The sequence below is a fragment of the Salvelinus namaycush genome, chromosome 28 (genome assembly GCF_016432855.1).
Source record: "Salvelinus namaycush isolate Seneca chromosome 28, SaNama_1.0, whole genome shotgun sequence".
Taxonomy (NCBI): domain Eukaryota; kingdom Metazoa; phylum Chordata; class Actinopteri; order Salmoniformes; family Salmonidae; genus Salvelinus; species Salvelinus namaycush.
In genome coordinates, this window is record NC_052334.1 from 16,881,957 (window position 1) to 16,908,614 (window position 26,658).

A 26,658-nucleotide genomic window follows, 5' to 3' on the forward strand; every position below is an offset into this window, starting at 1 on the left:
GTCTAGTGGTTACTAGTAGTCACTAATGGTCTAGTGGTTACTAGTGGTCACCAATGGTCTAGTGGTTACTAGTGGTCACCAATGGTCTAGTGGTTACTAGTGGTCACCAATGGTCTAGTGGTTACTAATGGTCTAGTGGTTACTAGTGGTCACCAATGGTCTAGTGGTTACTAATGGTCTAATGGTTACTAGTGGTCACTAATTGTCTAGTGGTTACTAGTGGTCTAGTGGTTACTAGTGGTCACTAATGGTCTAGTGGTTACTAATGGTCTAGTGGTTACTAGTGGTCACTAATGGTCTAGTGGTTACTAATGGTCTAGTGGTTACTAGTGGTCACCAATGGTCTAGTGGTTACTAATGGTCTAGTGGTTACTAGTGGTCACCAATCGTCTAGTGGTTACTAATGGTCTAGTGGTTACTAGTGGTCACCAATGGTCTAGTGGTTACTAATGGTCAAGTGGTTACTAGTGGTCACCAATGGTCTAGTGGTTACTAATGGTCTAATGGTTACTAGTGGTCACTAATTGTCTAGTGGTTACTAGTGGTCACTAATGGTCTAGTGGTTACTAGTGGTCTAGTGGTCACTAATGGTCTAGTGGTTACTAATGGTCTAGTGGTTACTAATGGTCTAGTGGTTACTAATGGTCTAGTGGTTACTAATGGTCTAGTGGTTACTAATGGTCTAGTGGTTACTAGTGGTCTAGTGGTTACTAATGGTCTAATGGTTACTAGTGGTCTAATGGTTACTAGTGGTCTAGTGGTTACTAATGGTCTAGTGGTCACTAATGGTCTAGTGGTCACTAATTGTCTAGTGGTTACTAGTGGTCTAGTGGTTACTAATGGTCTAGTGGTTACTAATGGTCTAGTGGTTACTAGTGGTCTAGTGGTTACTAGTGGTCTAGTGGTTACTAATGGTCTAGTGGTTACTAATGGTCTAGTGGTTACTAGTGGTCTAGTGGTTACTAGTGGTCTAGTGGTTACTAGTGGGCACTAATTGTCTAGTGGTTACTAGTGGTCTAGTGGTTACTAGTGGTCTAGTGGTTACTAATGGTCTAGTGGTTACTAATGGTCTAGTGGTTACTAATGGTCTAGTGGTTACTAGTGGGCACTAATTGTCTAGTGGTTACTAGTGGTTATTAATGGTCTAGTGGTTACTAGTGGTCACTAATGGTCTAGTGGTTACTAGTGGTCACTAATGGTCTAGTGGTTACTAATGGTCTAGTGGTTACTAATGGTCTAGTGGTTACTAATGGTCTAGTGGTTACTAGTGGTCTAGTGGTTACTAATGGTCTAATGGTTACTAGTGGTCTAATGGTTACTAGTGGTCACTAATTGTCTAGTGGTTACTAGTGGTCTAGTGGTTACTAATGGTCTAGTGGTTACTAATGGTCTAGTGGTTACTAGTGGTCTAGTGGTTACTAGTGGTCTAGTGGTTACTAATGGTCTAGTGGTTACTAATGGTCTAGTGGTTACTAGTGGTCACTAATTGTCTAGTGGTTACTAGTGGTCACTAATTGTCTAGTGTTTACTAGTGGTTATTAATGGTCTAGTGGTTACTAATGGTCTAATGGTTACTAGTGGTTACTAATGGTCTAGTGGTTACTAGTGGTCACTAATGGTCTAGTGGTTACTAGTGGTCTAGTGGTTACTAATGGTCTAGTGGTTACTAATGGTCTAGTGGTTACTAGTGGTCACTAATGGTCTAGTGGTTACTAGTGGTCTAGTGGTTACTAGTGGTCTAGTGGTTACTAGTAGTCACTAATGGTCTAGTGGTTACTAATGGTCTAGTGGTTACTAGTGGTCTAGTGGTTACTAGTGGTCTAGTGGTTACTAGTGGTCACTAGTGGTCACTAGTGGTTACTAGTGGTCTAGTGGTCTAGTGGTTACTAATGGTCACTAGTGGTCTCGTGGTTACTAGTGGTCTCGTGGTTACTAGTGGTCTCGTGGTTACTAGTGGTTACTAATGGTCACTAGTGGTCTCGTGGTTACTAGTGGTCTCGTGGTTACTAGTGGTCTCGTGGTTACTAGTGGTTACTAGTGGTTACTAATGGTCTAATGGTTACTAGTGGTCACTAATTGTCTAGTGGTTACTAGTGGTCTAGTGGTTACTAGTGGTCACTAATGGTCTAGTGGTTACTAGTGGTCTAGTGGTCACTAATGGTCTAGTGGTTACTAATGGTCTAGTGGTTACTAATGGTCTAGTGGTTACTAATGGTCTAGTGGTTACTAGTGGTCACTAGTGGTCTAGTGGTTACTAGTGGTCTAGTGGTTACTAATGGTCACTAGTGGTCTCGTGGTTACTAGTGGTCTCGTGGTTACTAGTGGTCTCGTGGTTACTAGTGGTTACTAATGGTCACTAGTGGTTACTAGTGGTCTAGTGGTTACTAATGGTCTAGTGGTTACTAGTGGTCTAGTGGTTACTAGTGGTCTAGTGGTTACTAGTGGGCACTAATTGTCTAGTGGTTACTAGTGGTCTAGTGGTTACTAGTGGTCTAGTGGTTACTAATGGTCTAGTGGTTACTAATGGTCTAGTGGTTACTAATGGTCTAGTGGTTACTAGTGGGCACTAATTGTCTAGTGGTTACTAGTGGTTATTAATGGTCTAGTGGTTACTAGTGGTCACTAATGGTCTAGTGGTTACTAGTGGTCACTAATGGTCTAGTGGTTACTAATGGTCTAGTGGTTACTAATGGTCTAGTGGTTACTAATGGTCTAGTGGTTACTAGTGGTCTAGTGGTTACTAATGGTCTAATGGTTACTAGTGGTCTAATGGTTACTAGTGGTCACTAATTGTCTAGTGGTTACTAGTGGTCTAGTGGTTACTAATGGTCTAGTGGTTACTAATGGTCTAGTGGTTACTAGTGGTCTAGTGGTTACTAGTGGTCTAGTGGTTACTAATGGTCTAGTGGTTACTAATGGTCTAGTGGTTACTAGTGGTCACTAATTGTCTAGTGGTTACTAGTGGTCACTAATTGTCTAGTGTTTACTAGTGGTTATTAATGGTCTAGTGGTTACTAATGGTCTAATGGTTACTAGTGGTTACTAATGGTCTAGTGGTTACTAGTGGTCACTAATGGTCTAGTGGTTACTAGTGGTCTAGTGGTTACTAATGGTCTAGTGGTTACTAATGGTCTAGTGGTTACTAGTGGTCACTAATGGTCTAGTGGTTACTAGTGGTCTAGTGGTTACTAGTGGTCTAGTGGTTACTAGTAGTCACTAATGGTCTAGTGGTTACTAATGGTCTAGTGGTTACTAGTGGTCTAGTGGTTACTAGTGGTCTAGTGGTTACTAGTGGTCACTAGTGGTCACTAGTGGTTACTAGTGGTTACTAGTGGTCTAGTGGTCTAGTGGTTACTAATGGTCACTAGTGGTCTCGTGGTTACTAGTGGTCTCGTGGTTACTAGTGGTCTCGTGGTTACTAGTGGTTACTAATGGTCACTAGTGGTCTCGTGGTTACTAGTGGTCTCGTGGTTACTAGTGGTCTCGTGGTTACTAGTGGTTACTAGTGGTTACTAATGGTCTAATGGTTACTAGTGGTCACTAATTGTCTAGTGGTTACTAGTGGTCTAGTGGTTACTAGTGGTCACTAATGGTCTAGTGGTTACTAGTGGTCTAGTGGTCACTAATGGTCTAGTGGTTACTAATGGTCTAGTGGTTACTAATGGTCTAGTGGTTACTAATGGTCTAGTGGTTACTAGTGGTCACTAGTGGTCTAGTGGTTACTAGTGGTCTAGTGGTTACTAATGGTCACTAGTGGTCTCGTGGTTACTAGTGGTCTCGTGGTTACTAGTGGTCTCGTGGTTACTAGTGGTTACTAATGGTCACTAGTGGTCTCGTGGTTACTAGTGGTCTCGTGGTTACTAGTGGTCTCGTGGTTACTAGTGGTTACTAGAGGTTACTAATGGTCTAATGGTTACTAGTGGTCACTAATTGTCTAGTGGTTACTAGTGGTCTAGTGGTTACTAGTGGTCACTAATGGTCTAGTGGTCACTAATGGTCTAGTGGTTACTAATGGTCTAGTGGTTACTAATGGTCTAGTGGTTACTAATGGTCTAGTGGTTACTAATGGTCTAGTGGTTACTAATGGTCTAGTGGTTACTAGTGGTTACTAATGGTCTAGTGGTTACTAGTGGTCACTAATGGTCTAGTGGTTACTAGTGGTCACTAATGGTCTAGTGGTTACTAATGGTCTAGTGGTTACTAATGGTCTAGTGGTTACTAGTGGTTACTAGTGGTTACTAATGGTCTAGTGGTTACTAGTGGTTACTAGTGGTTACTAGTGGTCACTAGTGGTTACTAGTGGTCACTAGTGGTCTAGTGGTTACTAGTGGTCTAGTGGTTACTAGTAGTCACTAATGGTCTAGTGGTTACTAATGGTCTAGTGGTTACTAGTGGTTACTAGTGGTCACTAGTGGTTACTAGTGGTCTAGTGGTTACTAATGGTCACTAGTGGTCACTAGTGGTCACTAGTGGTTACTAGTGGTCTCGTGGTTACTAGTGGTTACTAATGGTCACTAGTGGTCTTGTGGTTACTAGTGGTCTCGTGGTTACTAGTGGTTACTAGTGGTCTCGTGGTTACTAGTGGTTGGTGCCGCCACCTCCAGTATATTAATACCGGTGTGAATATGGGTAATAACCTCAAACCCCACTGCCATTTGACACACTGTGTCCCCCTCCTATCTTTCCAATATACCTCTCTCTCTGACCATCTGTTCAATAAAATCACACAAACTACCACATCTTTAAAAAAATATAAAACAATCAAAAAGCAATAGGGGCAATCAATAAATGTTCAATACCCAAACGTGGAGCGGTTCCTACAGGTTGCAGCAATATAATAAAGCAGGTTGAAAATGTAGAGTTAACCGCCCACCCCACATGAGGACAGTTACCTTAACGTCTCTGAACTTGGTCATGACCACATCAGCGCTGGTGGGGTGTAGGGCAGGCAGCTCCTCGTATAGGTTAGGGAAACACACCAGAGAACCCAGCAGGATCTGAGCCTCCACCCGTGGGGCCTGACAGAGAGACAAACAGGGGGGCAAACTCAGAAAACTACAGTGTTGAAACAGATCATTTAACTGTACTGGGGGGAGGTGTTGTGTGGTGCATCCAGAAGTATGTGTACAGTATATTGAAGCAAGTTTTCTGATTCAAAATGAGGGGAGAATTAAAACACCTCAAAATGTAAAGTGAATCTGCACTTATGAGAATAAACATCAGTCAGCCAATAAGTCAGTCAGCCAATAAGTCAGTCAGTCCTAACAGACAGCTATTCCAGTGCATTACGATCATAATCAGAGAGATAGTGAATTGCAGCAGTGTTGTTCTCACATTGAGGGAGGAGCAGGCTGTGACTCTGCTGGCTGCGATGATGAAATCCAGGATAAGCATGGTGGCTCCAGGCAGCCCGATGGAGAAGAACCGAGGAGAACAGTGCTTAATGATAGTGTTCACTATGTCCTGAGGAACACAGAGGGAACAGTATTTAACAGAGGGTAGTGATAACTGCAGCCTCTCTCAGAAACACACATGCGCACGAAAACACACACACCTGGTCGACGTGCATAAGGCCACAGTGCATGATGTTGTAGAAGTGTGTGAGGAAGTCTGAGTTGGGCGAAACGTCCTGCCTCCTCTTCATGATCTTACAGATGAGCTTGTAGGCGTGTAGCTTCCCCTGTTTGTACCTCTCTGTCAGCATGGTCGCCTGTACAGGGGACAAGCAGTTGTGACACAGTCACAGATACAAGGGTAGAAGTGTTATGTTATTCACTTCAGTGTAATGTTAAGAATAAGGCTCTCCTGTATCTGTACATACTGTACCAGTCAAAAGTTGGGACACATCTACTCATTCAAGGGGTTTTCTTTATTTTTTACTATTTTAGACAATGTAGAATAATAGTGAAGACATCAAAACTATGAAATAACACATATGGAATCATGTAGTAACCCAAAAAGTGTTAAACAAAATACATTTTATATTTGAGATTCTTCAAAGTAGCCACCCTTTGCCTTGATGACAGCTTTGCACACTCTTGGCATTCTCTCAACCAGCTTCATGAGGTAGTCACCTGGAATGCATTTCAATTAATAGGTGTGCCTTACTAAAAAAAGTTAATTTGTGGAATTTCTTTCCTTCTTAATGCATTTGAGCCAATCAGTTGTGTTGTGACATGGTAGTGGTGGTATACAGAAGATAGCCCTATTTGGTAAAAGACCAAGTCCATATTATGGCAAGAACAGCTCAAATAAGCAAAGAGAAACGACAGTCCATCATTAATTTAAGACATGAAGGTCAGTCAATCAGGAAAATTTCAATATCTTTCAATAACTAAGTGCAGTTGCAAAAACCATCAAGTGCTATGATAAAACTGGCTCTCATGAGGACTGCCACAGGAAAGGAAGACTCATAGTTAACTCTGCTGCAGAGGATAAGTTCATTCGAGATAACTGCACCTCAGATTACAACACGAATAAATAACAGACACATCTCAACATCAAATGTTCAGAGGAGACTACGTGAATCAGGCCTTCATGGTCAAATTGCTGCACAGAAACCACTACTAAAGGACACCAATAATAAGAAGAGACTTGCTTGGGCCAAGAAACACGAGCAATGGACATTAGACCAGTGTAAATCTGTCCTTTGGTCTGATGAGTCCAAATTTGAGATTTTTGGTTCCAACCGCCGTGTCTTTGTGAGACGCAGAGTAGATGAACGGGTGATATCCGCATGTGTGGTTCCCACCGTGAAGCATGGAGGAGGTGGAGGGATGGTGTGGGGGTGCTTTGCTGGTAACACTGTCTGTCATTTATTTAGAATTCAAGGCACACTTAACCAGCATGGCTACCACAGCCGTCTACAGTGACAAGCCATCCCATCTGGTTTGCGCTTAGTGGGACTATCATTTGTTTTTCAACAGGACAATAACCCAACACACCTCCAGGCTGTGTAAGGGCTATTTGACTAAGAAGGAGAGTGATGGAGTGCTGCATCAGATGACCTGGCCTCCACAATCACCCGACCTCAACCCAATTGAGATGATTTGGGATGAGTTGGAACGCAGAGCGAAGGAAAAGCAGCCAACAAGTGCTCAGCATATGTGGGAACTCCTTCAAGACTGTTGGAAAAGGATTCCAGGTGAAGCTGGTTGAAAGAATGCCAAGAGTGTGCAAAGCTGTCAAAGGCAAAGGGTGGCTACTTTGAAGAATGTAAAATCTATTTTGATTTGTTTAACACTTTTTTGGTAACTACATGATTCCATATGTGTTATTTCATAGTTTTGATGCCTTCGCTATTATTCGACAATGTAGAAAATAGTCAAAATAAAGAAAAACCCTTGAATGAGTAGGTGTGTCCAAACTTTTGACTGGTACTGTATGTTACCCTCAAAGTACATGTATTTTATAACGTAATGGAACAGTGAGAGGTAATACTTACTTTGAAGAGCCAGGGGGTGAGGATCCGGAGGGGAGGGATGAGGACCGGGGGAGGAGGAGATGACTGGTTGTCCAGAGAGATGCCAAGATTATCTCTGATCTGATGAGAGAGGGAGGAAGGAGAAAGAAGAAAGAAAAGAGAGATTGAGAGAGAGAAGATAGGAGAAAAAGAAAGAAAGGAGAGAGAAAGAGAGAGAGAGAGACAGAAAGAGTAAATTAATGTCGTGAATGAGTGTCTTACATATATTGATCCAGTAACTTCCATTCTTGTATTGAGTACAGTCTGATTCCTGTATGGTTCCTCACCTTGGCCAGGTTCTGCCACAGCTCACAAAGGTAGTCAAAGACCTGCGCGTGGATCTCTGGGTCCTTAATGGTGTTCACATCACCCAGAATGCCTAGCATCCTCCGCCACATCACCGTGGCAACATCAGCGTGCCAACCGGTCAGGGAGCCACCGGCCATCACACTGCAGTCCTCTGTAGGAAACTCACTGGTTTCTGAGAGCAGGGAGAAGGGGGACAACACTTTTGAGTACACTGTTAGTATGTAAATAAGGCTGAGTGTGTAGTGTGTTTGTGTTGTGTGACAGATAGGTGAGGGACCGTTTAAGTTTGGGTAGTGACTAGATAAGCCAGTTACTATGGAGAGCAGTGTGGGTGTGTGTGTGTATTACCCAGGTCATCAGGAGTGTGTAGTACAGAGTGATGTAGTTTCTCATCCAGCTGCAGGTCCTCGTGCTGCATCCCTATGTGTTCAGCGGTCAGGGTGGCTGGAGACGGGCTCTGTGAGCAGGAACCACCCAGGGAATGCATCGGGGACGCACTCTCTGAACCTGGATGGAGGCACACAGAGATTGATGTAATGAATTAGGTAGACATTGTATAATAATAATTTATTGGATTGAATCCATATTTTATCATGGATTTCTATGAGCTTTCCCAGATGATCAAAGTTCTTTAATGTGGGAAAGTCACTAAGATGTATAAAAGGATGAGTGATGTGGACATTGAAAGCCGATGTGTTCTGATTTGTGAATCTGCAACTCTGACCTGTGATGGTGTCTGCAGACAGGCCTTGCTGGCTCAGACTGCTGGTCTCTGAGTCTGTGTGTGTGTGTGTGTGTGTCTCTCTCTCTGACCTGTGATGGTGATGGCGTCTGCAGACAGGCCGTGATGGCTCAGACTGCTGGTCTCTGAATCTATGTGCAGGGTCGTGAGGCTGGACAGCTCCTGTTCCTCTGCAGTCTGGGGAACCCCTCCAAGGCTAGCGTTATCCTGGTCCAAAGACCCCGCACCACAGCCATCCGGACCAAAGCTGAAATCTAACAGCATAGTGCCACCCAGTGGTCAGTACAAGTAGTAGTCCTCCAGCATGTCAAACGCAATGTACAATTCACACCCCCTCCGATCCACTCCCACTCCGATCCACTCCCACTCCGATCCACTCCCACTCCGATCCACTCCCACTCCGATCCACTCCCACTCCGATCCACTCCGATCCACTCCCACTCCGATCCACCACGATCCACTCCACTACTATGTTACTTAGTTACAGAACCAGGTTTTTTACACAACCAATATGCATGCAAAGCAAGAGTGAGCTATCATGATATCATGATTTATAACCTGATTTAACGAGATGTGACGTCAGCTGTGGTGATGTCACTTACTTTCCAACTTGCAGTTGGCGTACTGGAAGGCGTTGAAGGAGTCTGATTGGCTGTCGGAGCTGATGACGTCGCTGCTGCTGGCGGGGGAGGTCCACTCAGAGGGCACACCAGGGTCGTCCATGGGTTGTGTGACGTTCTGACGGTCCAGGAGCTCCGGCAGGTCTTTGGGGATCTCCAGACTACCGGGGATACTGCCACGCCTCGTCATGCCCTGCAGAGAGAGGTAGAGAGGAGAAGTTAGTACTCTAATGTTTGGACTAAACATATAGAGAGCACGAGCTGAGAACAGTCACTTATTCACTCAGCTCAGAAATTGTGTGTGTGTGTGCACGCGCGTGCATGAGAAATGGAAAAAGACAATTGAAAGGTGACTTACAGAGGTGCCTCTCGCTCGCAGACGCTCTTGGATAAATTCGTCCATCAGGTCTCCAAAGTTTTGGTTGCCGTTATCACTGGACACAGCACGCATCGTCTGACAAGGGTCCTCTTTGTTGCCTGTGTCCAGGCAGAGAGCAAAGGACATACACGTCACCCCACTGTCAGAAGATAGACACACACAGCTACAAGCATCTTCACATCTTTATCATACAGATCTCCTCAACACAATACAAGACCATTGGACTAAAATATTGAATGCATGTCATTCCTATAGGCAGTGGATCATTTTAAGTTCAGAAATGTATGCCTGTGTAAAAGTATCAGTCAATAAAGTAAGGTAACTGTATTGTTGTATGTGCTGTTAAATAGAGATTAAGAATTAAGGTAACTGCTACACAATTCTCAACGAAACAACCTTAAAGAAAATCCAACCAACACAACTGAGTCCAACCAGTAAAGCGATGCAGGAGTTACTCACATGCATGCAGTCCGAGAGAGAGGGAGAGAAAGAGAACCTTGTCTTGTCTAAGCCATGAGTACAGCACACCACAGAACAGAGATTAGTCTAGCTATGTAAACTGCACTGTGGTTGGGTGAGGGAGCGGTCAGTCAGTTAGTCTAGCTATGTAAACTGCACTGTGGTTGGGCGAGGGAGTGGTCAGTCAGTTAGTCTAGCTATGTAAACTGCACTGTGGTTGGGTGAGGGAGCGGTCAGTCAGTTAGTCTAGCTATGTAAACTGCACTGTGGTTGGGCGAGGGAGTGGTCAGTCAGTCTAGCTATGTAAACGGCACTGTGGTTGGGCGAGGGAGTGGTCAGTCAGTTAGTCTAGCTATGTAAACTGCACTGTGGTTGGGTGAGGGAGCGGTCAGTCAGTCTAGCTATGTAAACTGCACTGTGGTTGGGTGAGGGAGCGGTCAGTCAGTTAGTCTAGCTATGTAAACTGCACTGTGGTTGGGTGAGGGAGCGGTCAGTCAGTTAGTCTAGCTATGTAAACTGCACTGTGGTTGGGTGAGGGAGCGGTCAGTCAGTTAGTGTGTTAACTGGGTAGCCAAGGGAAACTGAAAGATGAGGCAGCATACATATGAAGGCCATGATACATTAATTAATAGTTATTGTATTCACTTAAATGTTGAGCTGGATTGTCAAAGAGAAGCAGAGGGCATAGAGTATGTCCCCATCCCGTGACATTTCTCTGGTTAGTTTGAACTTTCAACTGTGTTTAAGTTCTAAACTAGTGACCTGCCATTAAAAATGTGTGTTTCTACTGCCCTAAGAAGCCACTACTGCATGTTCTGCTAACCCAAAGATTATGGCAAGCTGTGTCAACTGCCAATGTTAAAATAGTATCTAGCTACGCCAGTGAAATTTAGTGGAAGAAAAAATAAGAGACATTGGACTTTGTGGTAGAGTGTCATTGAAGTGACTCAAGAGGGCCCAGCTCAATGCGTGGTGCTGAAATCCTATTCTCCATCAGAAGGGTTATACTGCCCCCACCTGTTTGGAGGTATATTGACATGTTATTAGAGCATCAGCTTAGACTAGAGGACACAGATACATTTCCCAGTTTCATACATGGAAGAAATGGACTTCATAGACCAGTATCATGCTACACTATGTGTTCTGTGTCAATTTATCAATGTAAGTGAGTTAGATAGCCAGTTTTGGCCTGTAGATTTGCCCTCAGTGTGAGCAGTGAATGTGTTGTACGGTGTTGAGCTGCTATGATAGAGAAGGCGGAGGGGGAGGTGTGAGGCCGCATGCATCATTCAGGGAAGGAAGAGGAGGGGCAGAAGAGATTTAGTCCAAGAAGCTGTAGGAGGAGGAGGGGAGAGCCATCCCAGGAGGAGGGGCCTTTGGCCGGGCTTTGGTTCTTTTTTGGGATCGTGTCTGCTACTTTAAAACAGGAAAAAAAAAAAAAAAAAAAGCTTCAATTCAATCTGCATTCAGCAAAAACAGTTAATAAAAATAACTGAAAAAGATGGAGGAGATAGAACGGTGGTGCTTTGTGTTTTTGTTTCATTTTGTAGTTTTGTTTTTCCATGTTGTGGTAGTGCCTTGGAGCACAGCGATGCTCCTCAAGTCTCTCACCTGGTGCTTTCTTTCCGAAATAGCCCAATACATGAGTGTACAGGTCCCTCAGGGGCGCCTCTGTGGCCACGCCGGGGGCTTTGCTGTGCCGCTGGGGAGACGCGGAGCCGGAGGCGTGGGCCTTGGGCTTGGAGAGAGCATGGACCACAGATTTATACACACCGCCCAACAGAGCCCCCTGCTGCTGCCGAGAAGGACTGATCCCTGACTCCGCATCCTGGGACCTGGACCGGGTCCCACGAGGCCGAAGGGAGGAGCGCCCCAGACGGACACGTCCTGGCTCTGTCGCATGACCCCCCACTCCACTGGCCTCCCGTTCTGGCTGCTCCCCGCTTCCGCTCACCCCCTCCCCTCCTGACCTCTCTTTACCCTTTGTCCCCCCCAACCCTGCCCCAGCCCCTCCAGACCCCACCCCTCCTACAGAGTGGCTGCTGAAGTGGCTGAGGCGGCGCAGCCTGGTCCTCCAGTGGGCCTCCTTGGAGTCTAGAGGGTTGTGGAACTGGACAGACTCTGTGGAGGGCCGGAAGCTGACGTGTACCCCTCCCCCTGCCCCATGGCGCTTTTTGGGGCTACCCCGGACCAGCCTGGGCTTCAGGGAGTGGTGGAGGTTGAGGGAGAAGGACTGCTGCTGGGGCTGAGGGGTCTGTTGGCCTGAACCTCCTGTTTCATTATTATACTCACACTCTGTGGCGTCTTGCCTGACCAAGTGGGGCTCTTCCCTATTCTCTGTTCCCCGAGTAGTTACCTGCTGGTCAAGACTAGAGCTCCCCCTGCTGATCAGCTCCGAGTCATCACTCTGTTCCAAACACTCATAGATGCTCTTCTCAGCAGGCTGCTGCTCTGCCTCTGTACTGTTCTCTTCTGCTGATTTTAAGATGCTATGCTGCCTTACCTGGACCTGTCTCCTGACCTGCTGTGACCCTGACTGTACCATCACAGTGCGACCCTCCACAGCATCACTAGGGCCACCCCTCTCCCCCCCTTCACCTCCCTCCTCCAGGCTTATGTGCATCAGGTACTCCCTGAGAGAGCTAAGTAGGTCCTCCTCCCCATGCATCTCCCCCTCCTCATCTCTCTCAGAGGACTGGGTGAGGGTGGAGGAGAAGGAGGCTCCACCACATGTCCAGTCAGGGGCAGGGGGGCGGGGGCCTATCACCTGCCACAGGTAGTCATAGATGCTATCCCCTATCCCCACTTCCAGAGGGGCCACCCTGCTACCTGGGGCTGTGTGGGGGTTGGGGGGGTGCAGGGAGTGGCTGCGGGAGGAGCAAGGGGGGTGGTGGGCGTCGTGGGGGGCAAAGACAACAGTGATGGTGGAGTGAGAGGGGGGACAGTCGGGGACAGGAAGTGCACCTTTGACCCTCTCAGCGATGAAGGGCTCCATGATGTCAGAAGCGCTGCTGCTGCGGGGGAGCGGAGGTCCCTGGGGTTCCAGGTCACTGGATGCTGAGAACACGTCAGAGGCCGGGGTATTTTCGCTCTGGGAGCAGTGGCGGATCCTGGGTGCCAGAGAGGCCATGGCCATGGGGGGGTCCTCCATATCTGGACATAGGGGATACACAGGGCACAGCTCACTGGAGGGGTCCTACCAACTCTACGTGCAGGAAAACACAGCAAAGGGAATGGATCAGTAACATACACCACACCGGGGTGCAACAATATGATCATATACAGTCATACATTTTCCACATTTTGTTAATTTACAGCCTCATTCTAAAATGGATTAAATAGTTGTTGTTATTTCATCAATCTACACACAACACCCCATAATGACAAAGCAAAAACCGGTTTAGAAATTTTAGCAAATGTATTATAAATAAAAAACAGAAATACCTTATTTACATACAGTACCAGGTAAAATTTTGGACACACCTACTTATTCAAGGGGTTTTCTTTATTTTGACTATTTTCTACATTGTACAATATTAGCGAAGGCATCAAAACTATGAAATAACACATATGGAGTCATTTGATTCTTCAAAGTAGCCACCCTTTGCCTTGATGATAGACTTGCACACTCTTGGCATTCTCTCAACCAGCTTCACCTGGAATTCTTTTACAACAGTTTTGAAGAGTTCCCACATATGCTGAGCACTTGTTGGCTGCTTTTCCTTCACTCCGGAGTTCAACTCATCCCAAACCATCACAATAGGGTAGAGGTCGGGTGATTGTGGCGGCCAGGTCATCTGATGTAGCACTCCATTGCTCTCCTTCTTGGTCAAACAGCCCTTACACAGTCTGGAGGTGTGTTGGGTTATTGTCCTGTTGAAAAACAAATGATAGTCCCACTAAGCGCCAACCAGATGGGATGGCGTATTGCTGCAGAATGCTGTGGTAGCCATGCTGGTTAAGTGTGCCTTGAATTATAAATAAATCACTGACAGTGTCACCAGCAAAGCACCCCCAAACCATTACACCTCCTCCTCCATGCTTCACGGTGGGAACCACACATGCGGAGAATGAGATCATCTGTTCACCTACTCTGCGTCTCACAAATCTCAAATTTGGACTCATCAGACCAAAGAACAGATTTCCACCGGTCTAATGTCCACTGCTCGTGTTTCTTGGCCCAAGCAAGTCTCTTCTTATTATTGGTGTCCTTTAGTAGTGGTTTCTTTGCAGCAATTTGACCATGAAGGCCTGATTCACGCAGTCTCCTCTGAACAGTTGATGTTGAGATGTGTCTGTTACTTGAACTCTGAGAAGCATGTATTTGGGCTGCATTTTCTGAGGCCGGTAACTCTAATGAACTTAACCTCTGCAGTAGAGGTAACTCTGGGTCTTCCTTTCCTGTGGCGGTCCTCATGAGAGCCAGTTTCATCATAGAGCTTCATGGTTTTCGCGACTGCACTTGAAGAAACTTTCAAAGTCCTTAAAATGTTCTGCTTTGATTGACCTTCATGTCTTAAAGAAATGATGGACTGTAATTTCTCTTTGCTTATTTGAGCTGTTCTTGCCATAATATGGACTTGGTCTTTTACCAAATAGGGCGATCTTCTGTACACCACCCCTACCATGTCACAACACAACTGATTGGCTCAAACGCATTAAGAAGGAAAGAAATTCCACAAATTAACTTTAACAAGGCACACCTGTTAATTTAAATGCATTCCAGGTGACTACCTCATGAAGCTGGATGAGATAATGCCAAGAGTGTGCAAAGCTGTCATCAAGGCAAAGGGTGGCTACTTTGAAGAATCTCAAATATAAAATATATTTTGATTTTCTTGAACACCTTTTTAGTTACTACATGATTACACATCTATTATTTCATAGTTTTGATGTCTTCACTATTATTCTACAATGTAGAAAATAGTAAAAATAAAGAAAAACCCTTGAATAAGTAGGTGTCTCCAAACTTTTGACTGGTACTGTAAGTATTCAGACCCTTTGCTGTGAGACTCGAAATTGAGGTCAGGTGCATCCTGTTTCCATTGAACATCCTTGAGATATTTCTACAACTTGTTTGGAGTCCACCTGTGGTAAATTCAATTGATGGGACACGATTTGGAAAGGCACACACCTGTCTATATAAAGGTCCCACAGTCGACAGTGCATGTCAGAGTAAAGACGAAGCCATGAGGTCGAAGGAATTGTCCGTAGAGCTCCGAGACAGGATTGTGTCGATGCACAGATCTGGGAAGGGTACCAAAAAATGTCTGCAGTGTTTAAGGTCCCCAAGAATACAGTAGCCTCTTAAATAGAAGTTTGGAACCACCAAGACTCTTCCTAGAGCTGGCCGCCCAGCCAAACTGAGCAATCTGGGGAGAAGGGCCTTGGTCAGGGAGGTGACCAAGAACCCAAATGGTCACGCTGACAGAGCTCCAGAATTCCTCTGTGGAGATGGGAGAACCTTCCAGAAGGACAACCATCTCTGCAGCACTCCACCGATCAGGCCTTTATGGTAGAGTGGCCAGACGGAAGCCACTCCTCAGTAAAAGGCACATGACAGCCCGCTTGGAGTTTGCCAAAAGGCACCTAAAGGACTCTGACTATGAGAAACAAGGTTCTCTGGTCTGATGAAACCAAGATTGAACTATTTGGCCTGAATGCCAAGCGTCACATCTGGAGGAAACCTGGCACTATCCCTAAGGTGAAACATGGTTGTGGCAGGATCATGCTGTGGGGATGTTTATCAACGTCAGGGACTGGGAGACTAGTCAGGATTTAGGGAAAGATGAACGAAGCAAAGTACAGAGAGATCCTTGATGAAAACCTACTCCAGAGAGCTCAGGACCTCAAACTGGGGACAAAGGAGGGATCAATTTTGTTTTAAGTTCCTCGGCGTACACATCACAGACAAACTGAAATGGTCCACCCACACAGACAGTGGTAAGAAGGCGCAACGGCGCCTTTGGCTTGTCACCCAAAACCCTGACAAACTTTTACAGAAGCACAAACGAGAGCATCCTGTCGGGCTGTCTCACAGCCTGGTACGGCAACTGCACCGCCCACAACCACAAGGCTCTCTAGAGGGTAGTGAGGTCTGCACAACGCATCACCGGGGGCAAACTACCTGCCCTCCATGACAGCTACAACACCCGATGTCACAGGAAGGCAAAAAAGACAATCTAGGAAAATAACCACTTGAGCCACTCCCTGTTCACACCGCTACCATCCAGAAGGCGAGGTATGTACAGGTGCATCAAAGCTGCGACCAAGAGACTGAAAAACAGCTTCTATCTCAAGCACATCAGACTGCTAAACAGCAATCACTAACACAGAGAGGCTGCTGCCTAACATTGAGACCCAATCACTGGCCACTTTAATAAATGGATCACTAGTCACTTTAAACAATGCCACTTTAACAATCTTCATATATCTTACATTACTCATATCATATGTATATACTGTATTTTATACCATCTATTGCACCTTGCCTATGCCGCTCGGCCATCGCTCATCCATATAGTTATATGTACAGTTGAAGTCAGAAGTTTACATACACTTAGGTTGGAGTCATTAAAACTCGTTTTTCAACCACTCCACAAATTCCTTGTTAACAAACTATAGTTTTGGAAAGTCGGTTAGGACATCTACTTTGTGCATGACACAAGTTATTTTTCCAACAATTGTTTACAGACAGATTATTTCACTGTATCACAATTCCAGTGGGTCAGAAGTTTACATACACTAACTTGACTGTGCCTTCAAACAGCTTGGAAAATTCCAGAAAATTATGTCATGGCTTTAGAAGCTTCTGACAGGCTAATTGACACAATTTGAGTCAATTTGAGGTGTACCTGTGGATGTATTTCAAGGCCTACCTTCAAACTCAGTGCCTCTTTACTTGACATCATGGGAAAATCAAAAGAAATCAGTCAAGACCTCAGAAAAACAATTGACCCAAGTTAAACAATTTAAAGGCAATGCTACCAAATACTAATTGAGTGTATGTAAACTTCTGACCCACTGGGAATGTGATGAAAGAAATAAAATCTGAAATAAATCATTCGCTCTACTATTATTCTGACATTTCACATTCTTAAAATAAAGTGGTGATCCTAACTGACCTAAAACAGGGCATTTTTACTAGGATTAAATGTCAGGAATTGTGAAAAACTGAGTTTAAATCTATTTGGCTAACGTGCATGTAAACTTCCGACTTAAACTGTACATATTCTCACTCACAGATTTGTGTGTATTAGGTAGTTGTTGGGGAATTGTTAGATTACTTGATAGATATTACTGCACTGTCGGAATTAGAAGCACAAGCAGTTCGCTACACTCACATTAACATCTGCTAACCATGTGTATGTGACCAATACAATTTGATTTGATTTGAAAGGTTCACCTTCCAACAGGACAATGACCCTAAGCATACAGCGAAGACAACACAGGAGTGGCTTCGGGGAAAGTCTCTGAATGTTCTTGAGTGGCCCAGCCAGAACCCAGACTTGAACCCGATCAAACATCTCTGGAGAGACCTGAAAATACCTGTGCAGCGACGCTCCCCATCCAACCTGACAGAGCTTGAGAGGATCAATTTCGAGTCTCATAGCAAAGGGTCTGAATACTTATCCAAATAAGGTATCTGTTTAACATGTTTAATACATTTGCAAAAATCCCTAAAAACTTGCTTTCGCTTCGTCACTATGGGGTATTGTGTGTAGATTGATGAGGGAAAAAAATCTATTTAATCAATTTCAGAATAAGGCTGTGTAACGTAAAACAAAAATGAAAAAGGGGAAGGAGTCTGAATACTTTCTGAATGCATTGTACATCTGTGTAAAGGATGAAATGATCAGGTGGTTGAATTTAGTCAGCCCAATAGGCAAGTTTGTATTAATGGTTTACTCTAACCCAATATCACTTCACCCAAGAGCACCAACCAAGTCCATGCAATAACATGTTGTTTTCTTATGTATGCATGTTCTCATATACAAAAACAATGGCAGACAAAACATGAAAAAACTGCATTCCTTCATGGTTAATAGAAATTTAAGCTGCATCCAATCATATCCATATCATTAAAGCCAAAACAGCTGCAGTAGAGGAAACAGACAAATTACAATAAATCAATAAGAACAAATGAGAATTCATCCCCAAAAAATCATTAAAAAAATGGGTTGACAACATGTCATATTTTAGCAGAAGCCATCAAATCAGCAGAAGCCATCAAATCATAAATTGATAGGGACTAGGGGTGCACACCAAACCACATGCAGGGAAAATTGTTTGTATCTGAGAAGGATATTAAATAGTGATTCAGAAACAACAACAGCCTAAAAACACAACACACCCCAAGAGTCTAGGCCTGAGAGAAATATCCTCAAACAAGAGCTCACAAACACACCAAGACAAGCAGGCTGTGTGGAATCACAAGCAAAGGCAAGCATAGAAACAATATGCAGAGACAGACAAGAACATACAGATAGTGAGTGAAGAAGTGAAGTGGGTGGAGGGGGGTACAGATAGACACACAGGTACAGATAGAGGTACAGGCGTAGAGTAGTGGTCTCTACCTGCCAGCTCGTCAGCTAGGGAGGTGAGGACAGAGTCAGACAGGAGAGGGTTGAGAGGATGGATCAGGACAGGGGCACTTTTAGCGCTGCGGATAAAGGCTTGGGACAGGAAGCTGTCGCCCGTAGAGCAGCTACGCAGGGCTGAGGGACGGACGGACGCCACACAGAGAGGAGAGAGAAGGGAGTAGAAGGAGAGAAAGGAGGAGGGGAGGTGAAAGAAGGAAAGGGGGAGGGAAGAGAAAATAGAGAAGAGTAGGGGTCATGGAATAGCGGGACAGAGAGGAAATGGATAGAAAAGGAGTTTAGAAAGAAGAGGAAGGTAAAAACGGGAGAGGAGGAAGGTGAGAAAGTGAAAGGAGAAAGTGAGGACTGTGAGCGTAAGGCAGAGAGCAGTGACCTTCAGAGAGGAGGACTAGGAAAAGGCAAAGCTGCTGTCTGTACCTCAGGAGCCAGGTCACAGAGCCCTCCGTGATTACGACTGTAGGTTACGACTGTAACCCCGGTTCTCTGATAGTATGAGTGAAGTATTTCACTACGGGATACGCACCCAGCGTATTCGTCAGAAGCCTTATTACAGTACGCCAGCCATGATTGGCTGGACGTCGAGACGTGTGCGTCGGGGAAGGGTGTCCCTCCTACCCTATAAAGGACCCGACGCAGCATCTCTGAGTCATTCAAGAATAAGCCACACCTCTTCCTCGCTCATGCAAGGAGGGTGGTCTGGTGAAATACCTCACTCATACTATCAGAGAACCGGGGTTACAGTCGTAACCTATAGTTCTCTTTCAAGTGTTCGTTTCGGTATTTCACTATGGGATATACTGAGTCCCGTATTGCTAGACAAGCTTATCCTGACGACCGACTGCCCTGTGCTATATATCACACAAATGGGCCTTACCCTCAGAAGATCCTACACGTAAAACATTATGCGCCAGGGTTGGTGCAGTGACATCGAGCCCATAAAACATTGCAAAGGCAAAGCCCAACTCGCTGCTGAGCAAATATCTTGGACAGATATGCCCCTAAATAAAGCCCAGTACGTAGCCATTCCTCTAGTGGAATGAGCCCGTAGACCAGCAGGAGACTGAAGAGCCTTACTTGTGCAAGCCAAAGCAATAGCCCCCACTATCCAGTGGGAGAGGCATTGTTTAGTGAGCGCTTTACCTGTGAGGTTTCACCCAGGAAACAAACAAATGATCACATTTCCTAAATCCCTTAGTCCTGTCCATGTAAATGCGCAGAGCACGTACTGGACACAACATATGCAATCGTTGATGCCACAATGATACCCTATTGCTACTAGGTGCAAATTGCACACATGACGAGTGCACCGAGAATGCGCGAATGTCACTTACACGCTTTGCAGAAGCCAGTGGTCGTAATAGCGCAGTCTTAAATGAAAGAATATTCAGTTCCACCTGATCCAGCGGCTCAAAACGCTGTTGGCATAGAGCATCCAAAACAATTGATAAATCCCATGACGGGGCCAGCTGTTTGGACACCGGACACAAGCGACGTGCACCCTTTATAAAACGGGCGACAAGGGGGTGTCGTGCTCCCAAAACCCACATGACAAGCCAAAATAGCTGCCAGATATACTTTAATAGTAGAAAAAACCTTTCCTTTTTCTACAAATTCCTGTAGAAACGACAGGATTACCGGGACAGAGCACTGGAATGACACTGTCTGTATTTTAGCGCACCATTCCTCAAACACCTGCCATTTATAATTATAAAGGGACCTGATGGATGCGGCTGTAGCACTCATAGTGGAAATTACAATGTGGCGCTATTAGTATGAGCGATAGCCCCATCTCCCGCACCCTGGCTAGGGTGGGGGAAATCAGGATCAGTGGGGGGAATGCATACAGGAGGACGCGTGGCCACTCGTGCGCCAACTCCCATCGGTGCATCCCGATCCCATAACAGTGGACACTGAATATCCTCCATTGATGCATAAAGATCCACTGCTGGCATGCCGAAGTGCATCCAAACCTGATTGGCTACCTCTGGGTGGAGCTTCCCCTCTCCGTATAGAGAGTTCCCCCTGGAAAGTAAATCTGCCCCCAGATTCAGTACTCCTGGTACATGAGCAGCTCTCTGTGACTGGAGATACACACTGCTCCACATAATCAGTATGTGGGCCAGTGTGTGTAAGTGAGGGGATCGCAGTCCGTTTATGTAAGCCACAACAGTGGTATTGTCTGTTCTGACTAGAACATGACGACCCTCCAAAATGGGAGGAACAACTTTAATGCTAAGGACACTAAGGAGCTCCAGGCAGTTTATGTGAGTAGAACGGAGATGGGGTCCCCACACCCCGTTGACTGTTCTGCCCTCATGAGTCGCACCCCAACCCGAGAGAGATGAGTACGTCGTGACTACTTTTCTGGATAAAACAGTGCACATCTGAGCACCCTGTGACAGACACATCCTGTGTCTCCAGGAGTGCAGTGCTACCATACAGTCTATGGAGATCTGTACATGGTGATGTTTGTGACGTATTGGGCTCAGACCCAGAGAAGAGACCCAGCGTTGAAACCCTCTCATACTCAAACGTCCAAATGAAATGACTGCTAAAGCCGATGCCATCAAGCCTAGTAGCCTCAGGCATGTTTTGAAAGAGACCAGGTTCCCTCTGCGAAACAGTGCTAGGCAATCTTGGTATGTTCTTATACGTTCCATCAAAAGGCGAGCTTTGAACAATACCGAATCCAGGATTAAACCTAGGAAAGAGATTGTCTGCGTGGGAATCAGAACACTCTTTACTGTGTTTATTCTGAAACCTAGAAGTGTAAGGTAATCCTATAATAGCTGACTGTGTTCTAAGACCTCATCTTCGATTGCGCTGACCCGCGCTTTCCCCCATCGATGGTGCCGCAGCACCCTCTGTCGGGGGGAGGGTGTACGACAGGCCGTGACGCACTACGCGCGTCCGGCTGGCTCGTAGCGGGAGCGCGCTCATGAGAAACATGTCTGACTGCTCCCTTAGCCTGTAGCCTGGTTGCGCTAGTGTTATTTTTTTTTAATGTGAACTGACATTGGGGAGTGTTTGAGACAAGAGGGGGGCTTTGTGGAAGCACCCATCTGAACATTGTCTCTTCTCTTTAGGCTGTACTCTTTGACCACCAACTTGGGCCCAGTACGCTGGACAGAACACTGAGGTGCCTGGAAACTTGCACAGGCTCAGGATTGGAGGAGGGGATAGAACAGTGCATGGGGGAGACTGTTCTTGCCTCTCTGGCGATATCGCTAGGCCATGCACTTCTTTCCCCTTACCCCCTGGGTGGGGATAGGAACAGGCTGGCCCCTTGGTGCCATGGGCGGGAAGGAGGGCTTCTTAGACCAGGGGCCCTTAGGATCCAAGGTTCCCTGCTGCCCTGGGTTCGCAGCCTAGGTGACTGGGCATCTGGGGATCTTAAAGGTTGAGGGTGGTCGATCTGCTGCAGCCTGGGCGAAGGTGCGGCGAGGCACAGGGGAGGCACTGGGCTGTGTATTCCTGGGCAGACAGAGCTTCACCCTCCCTCTTTTTCTCATCACACAGTTTCTGCATCATCTCAACAGTGGGACCGAAAAGGCTTTTAGGGTCTACTGGAGCATCTAGGATCTTCAGCTTCTCACTGTCAGACCCCGTGGATAGGTTGAGCCATCCAGATCTCTCCTGGGATATCATGAGTCCCATGGCTCTCCCTGACACCCGGACAGCGGCTTTGAGCAGACGCAGGTTGAGGTCTGTGGTAATACAGATCTCAACCCATAGACCCGGCTTTGGTTTGACCGCTAGCTCCTCCTGTAGCTCTGCCTGGTATGCCGAGAGCACGGAGGTGGTGCTGAGAGCCCTCACCGCTGTGGCAACCGACCTGTAGACCTTCTCTGTCACAGAGAACTAGAAGCGTTCATACTTAGTTGGTAAGGTGGGGCCAGCCGAAGTCATGGAAGACTTCTGGCTGGGATGTAGATGGGAAGCCACCAGGGGTTCAATGGGGGGCATGTGGGCCAGCCCAATCCCTGTCATGTCAACACAGTCTAACATTGACCCACCCTGGACAGGGTTCTTGGAGGAGAAAGGTGTACTCCAGGTATGGGTAACCTCCTCCAGACATTCTGGGAAGACTGGTAGTAATTGCCTGGCTGCCCGTTTAGCTTTGGGTAGCCTCTTACCCTCATAGCGGGATGTGGTGGTCTCTGCTACTGTGTTGGGCCAGGGAATCATCAGTTTCTTAGCCACGCATTTGCACAATCCTGCAGGGCCACACAGAGAGCTGGTGTGGATTATGCCCCGCCTGCGTGTTTGGTTTCTGATTCCCCGGCAGGAAGCTTGGTGGGTTGGCATGAGGGGATGAAGGAATCTTTGTCTCCAACAGATGATTCTGAAAGGAGACTGTCGGAAAATCCTGTGGAGTCGGTGTCGTCTCGGATCAGGAAGCCCGGGCAGGGGGGGGGGGGGGGGGGGGGGGGTCGCGAGCTTGCTGGTGTCCTCCAGCAACAGTGCCATGACGTCGAGCTGGTCGCCCCAGCTAGCGCTAGCCGTTGCTCCACAATCTCCCGTGGGGATATCCATCACCTCCGGTGCACCGGTCCCCATGTTAGGAACCTGTTGACTCAGGCTAGCTTGGCGTGCTAGCCTGCGATGGAGGCTCTTCATGGTGAAGATGGCACAGTGTGGACAGGAGCCAAGGGAGGCTAATGCTTCCTGGGCATGTTGCAGCCCAAGGCAAGCGGAGCACACCGAGTGGGTGTCCTTGGCCGATATCTTATTTCCACAGGAGCAGATTCGTAGTGGGAGCTTCTCCTCGTTTGAGGTGGGAGATGCCTTCCATAGCTTGGATGCTATGTTTTTAGCTGCCAGAAAAAAATAGCATGGTAAGCTAGTCCGATAGCTAGCGATTAGAGTGGGTTATCTCCGACGGTGGCACTCGGTGTGAAGGCCAGGTACCGTTTCCGAAAGGACAGGTTAGAAAAGATAGCTTGATGTAGCTAGTAAACTTTTCTTGCCAAAGTAAAAAAAGAAAAGCTAGCTAGCGTGGTGGCTAGTTTGCCGACGACTAATCACTGTTCGGATACAGCTAACTTGGTTGTGAACGAGTTAGCCGTGTCACAGCTGTACCCGTTACTCCCTCAAATAATTTCCCTCTAGCTATGGTGAAGGGAATCCCAAGAAAAGCACCCGGCGAGCGAGTTGTAAGCTCACGTCTGTGGACAGTTTAGCTATTTCAGGAAAATGCAGTCGTGTCGAGGTAAGCGTTCTGATGAAAAGCGAGAAGAAGTGTTACAATGACTCAGAAACGCTGCGTCAGGGTCCTTTATAGGGTAGGAAGGACACCCTTCCCCGACGCACATGTCTCGATGTCCAGCCAATTATGGCTGGCGTAGTGTAATAAGGCTTCTGATGTATATGCTGGAGGCGTATCCCATAGTGAAATACCGAAACGAATACTTGAAAGAAAACCCACACAACCCTTATGCTCAGTTGAAACCTTCTTCACTGGAGGACTTCCACACGGTACTGTTTTCCTATTTCATTGATTATGTATAAATGGCTAAAATAATTTAATGACAGTTAACAGCAGTATAGCAGCATTATAGCAGCATTGACCATTACCCCAAAACCTTACTCAAATGTGCCACGTACATAGATCTACTGAAACCATTACATAAAGCATTTTAAATAATCCATGAAAATATATCTTCAACACCTTGCCATAAGGTTCAAACAACCACCCTTCCCATATGTAGACATGTAGTTTCCTCTGATAAATATGACGGCTGTGACACTAACCCACAGTCTTCTGGCGTATGATGTTCCTGGCCTTCTCCATGCCCGGGGAGCCAGCGGTGGTGGCACTGCGCTGCCTCATGGCTGCTGCTTGACCGCTCCCAGGCTGGTCCCTGCTCCAGCCCTTAGAGAACGAATGGTCCACAGCCATCTTCTGGCCCTCGTGAGCAGCCCCTAGTGACCAACACAGAGAGGGAAAGATTGGGTACAAGTTGGAACGTCTCTGTGGTGTTAAAAAATAGAAAGGGAGGGAGGGGGCGAGGGAGAGACAGACAGAGAGAGTGATGGAGAGAGCAGTGGTGTAGTGGTCCAATTGCACTGGCACCTAGCACTGTTGTTTGGTTAGCAGTGTTTCTGTAGCACATGAATTGGAGTTTGAAAAATAAATGGCTACTGAATTGATGCAATAAAATAAGGTTTTGGGAAAGCATTTCCATCTACCAGAAGATGGTTAGGCCTATCATTATCATCGCTATATTTTTTATATTTCTTAATTGTTTTAAACCTGGACATTTTACTTCATATTATGAGGAATGCCTTACCTTACTTTAAAAGTAGCCTATAGCCAAAATCCCACCATAGAAACGTGGAGGCAATTATTTTTAAATTGACTTAGTCATATGCTTTCTCCTGTTCTATTGGCTTTCCTTCAACTTTCTTCCATTGTCAAGCAGCCAAAAGCATTATCTTCGTCAAATTAGCAATCCATGATGGTTGTTGCATATTTAAATCCCCACTCTTTCTAAATTTCTAACGGATATTTCCATCTCTGTCCATGAAACCGCTCGTATCTGCGGTGCACATTTTAGAATGCCGGTTTCCTGCAAATTGCAATGTGGTACATTCACGCGAAGGCCTACCACCGTCGGTACATTGCTGCGCCTAAATGTGAAGAATTAATTGTTTATCAAAATTGATTTGAAAAGCCATAGTCAATCAATCAATAATTTAATAATTATTTTAGCAAAAATGTTTATTTTTAATTTACAATCTGTAGAAGCTATGAGAATAGGAAGGTTCAATTATTTTGTGAAGCATCACAGTACAGTTGAAAATATATGGCAAATAGAAATCCGAAATGGATGATGTTGAGAGATAGATGGGAGGGGTTGAATGGAGCTGAAGGGTGGGACTAATAACAAGATAAACAATGTAAAGCATATGGGATCTGTAAAATGTATATAGGTTCGGAACTTTTGTGAAATAGTACAGTTACAAATAGAAATCAAACTGGATGGACATCAGAAATAGAGGAAGGACTAAGAACAAACAAGAGAGAAAGTTTGTAAAGTAGACTGTAAAATGTGTATCTGATGTATAAATTGAAGGTAGAAGCCGAAGTGTTTATTAGTTTACTCCAACTGGGGGATCGGTGGTAGGTTTTGCGGGGAATAATAATAAAGGTATATTCTTTAAAAAAGTATGTATGTCTATATGTGTATATGTATGCATGCGTGTATGGATATATATATATTTACCCAAAAAATATATGGGGGATTGGAAATGATGCAGACAATTACATTGATGTAAGCAACATTCTTTCCGCAATATTAAGCTGATCCACCCCTTAATTGCAAATAAATAAATAAATAAATTATCAAAATTCTAAGCTAAACATTCTGATCTGTTCCATCAGCCTTATTAATTGAAATGGCGTATTCCTCCACTACACTACTTTGGTACGTATCAGTGGGTATTAAGAAGTGAGTACATGCAATGCCCACAAAAAAAGAAGTGGTTATATGGCGTATACCTGCCTATACCCTCCAGTACACCACTGAGAGAGTGATAGAGAGAGGAAGCAGTGTGTGTCCATCAGAGTTGTACCTTTTCCCTTGTGTTTCTTCTGTTTCTGTTCACTCAGCTTGTCCAGGGGCAGCTCGTTGAGGTCCAGACTGTACAGGTTATGGAACAAAATAAAACATTTAAAAAAGGGGCCAGCCCTCACTTAGATTCCATCACAAATTGAACCTCTGTTTAATATTACCGTACAACTTCAATTAAAACGCAGTCTCAAATAGCCGCCGGTCCCTTTTAATAGTCAGGCAACGGCACACATTTCAGCAAATAAATGCCTGTCTCAAATAAACGGCAGGTCTAAATTAATTGTTTACAAGGTTATCATGAATTAGCATCAATTGTTTACGAGGTTTAATGTTTGATTTATTCATTAAATAAATAAACATTAAATAATTTAGTAATGACTTGAAAAAATGGCAATCATCTGTTTTTATCAGCAGTAAGAAACTGCTAGCCACTAGCTAACTGGCAAGCACAAAAACAGTCAACAAATTCGGGAGTACAGACCCCCAGAAATCATCATAATGCCCTCTATT

General features: G+C 45.5%; 1 protein-coding gene across 1 annotated transcript in view; it reads right to left on the minus strand.

The window, feature by feature from the left end:
* Positions 1-26,658, minus strand: part of LOC120023785 (ral GTPase-activating protein subunit alpha-1-like) — a 117,118-nt gene that overhangs the window by 57,118 nt on the left and 33,342 nt on the right. The window contains exons 16-27 of the mRNA XM_038967886.1: positions 26,150-26,217; positions 24,326-24,496; positions 12,936-13,124; positions 9,492-9,610; positions 9,116-9,326; positions 8,585-8,767; positions 8,120-8,278; positions 7,750-7,943; positions 7,445-7,543; positions 5,555-5,710; positions 5,335-5,463; positions 4,893-5,018 (exon numbers count right to left, since the gene is read on the minus strand). Coding sequence (XP_038823814.1) covers positions 4,893-5,018; positions 5,335-5,463; positions 5,555-5,710; positions 7,445-7,543; positions 7,750-7,943; positions 8,120-8,278; positions 8,585-8,767; positions 9,116-9,326; positions 9,492-9,610; positions 12,936-13,124; positions 24,326-24,496; positions 26,150-26,217 — 1,804 coding nt within the window. The remainder of the gene's footprint in view (positions 1-4,892; positions 5,019-5,334; positions 5,464-5,554; positions 5,711-7,444; positions 7,544-7,749; positions 7,944-8,119; positions 8,279-8,584; positions 8,768-9,115; positions 9,327-9,491; positions 9,611-12,935; positions 13,125-24,325; positions 24,497-26,149; positions 26,218-26,658) is intronic.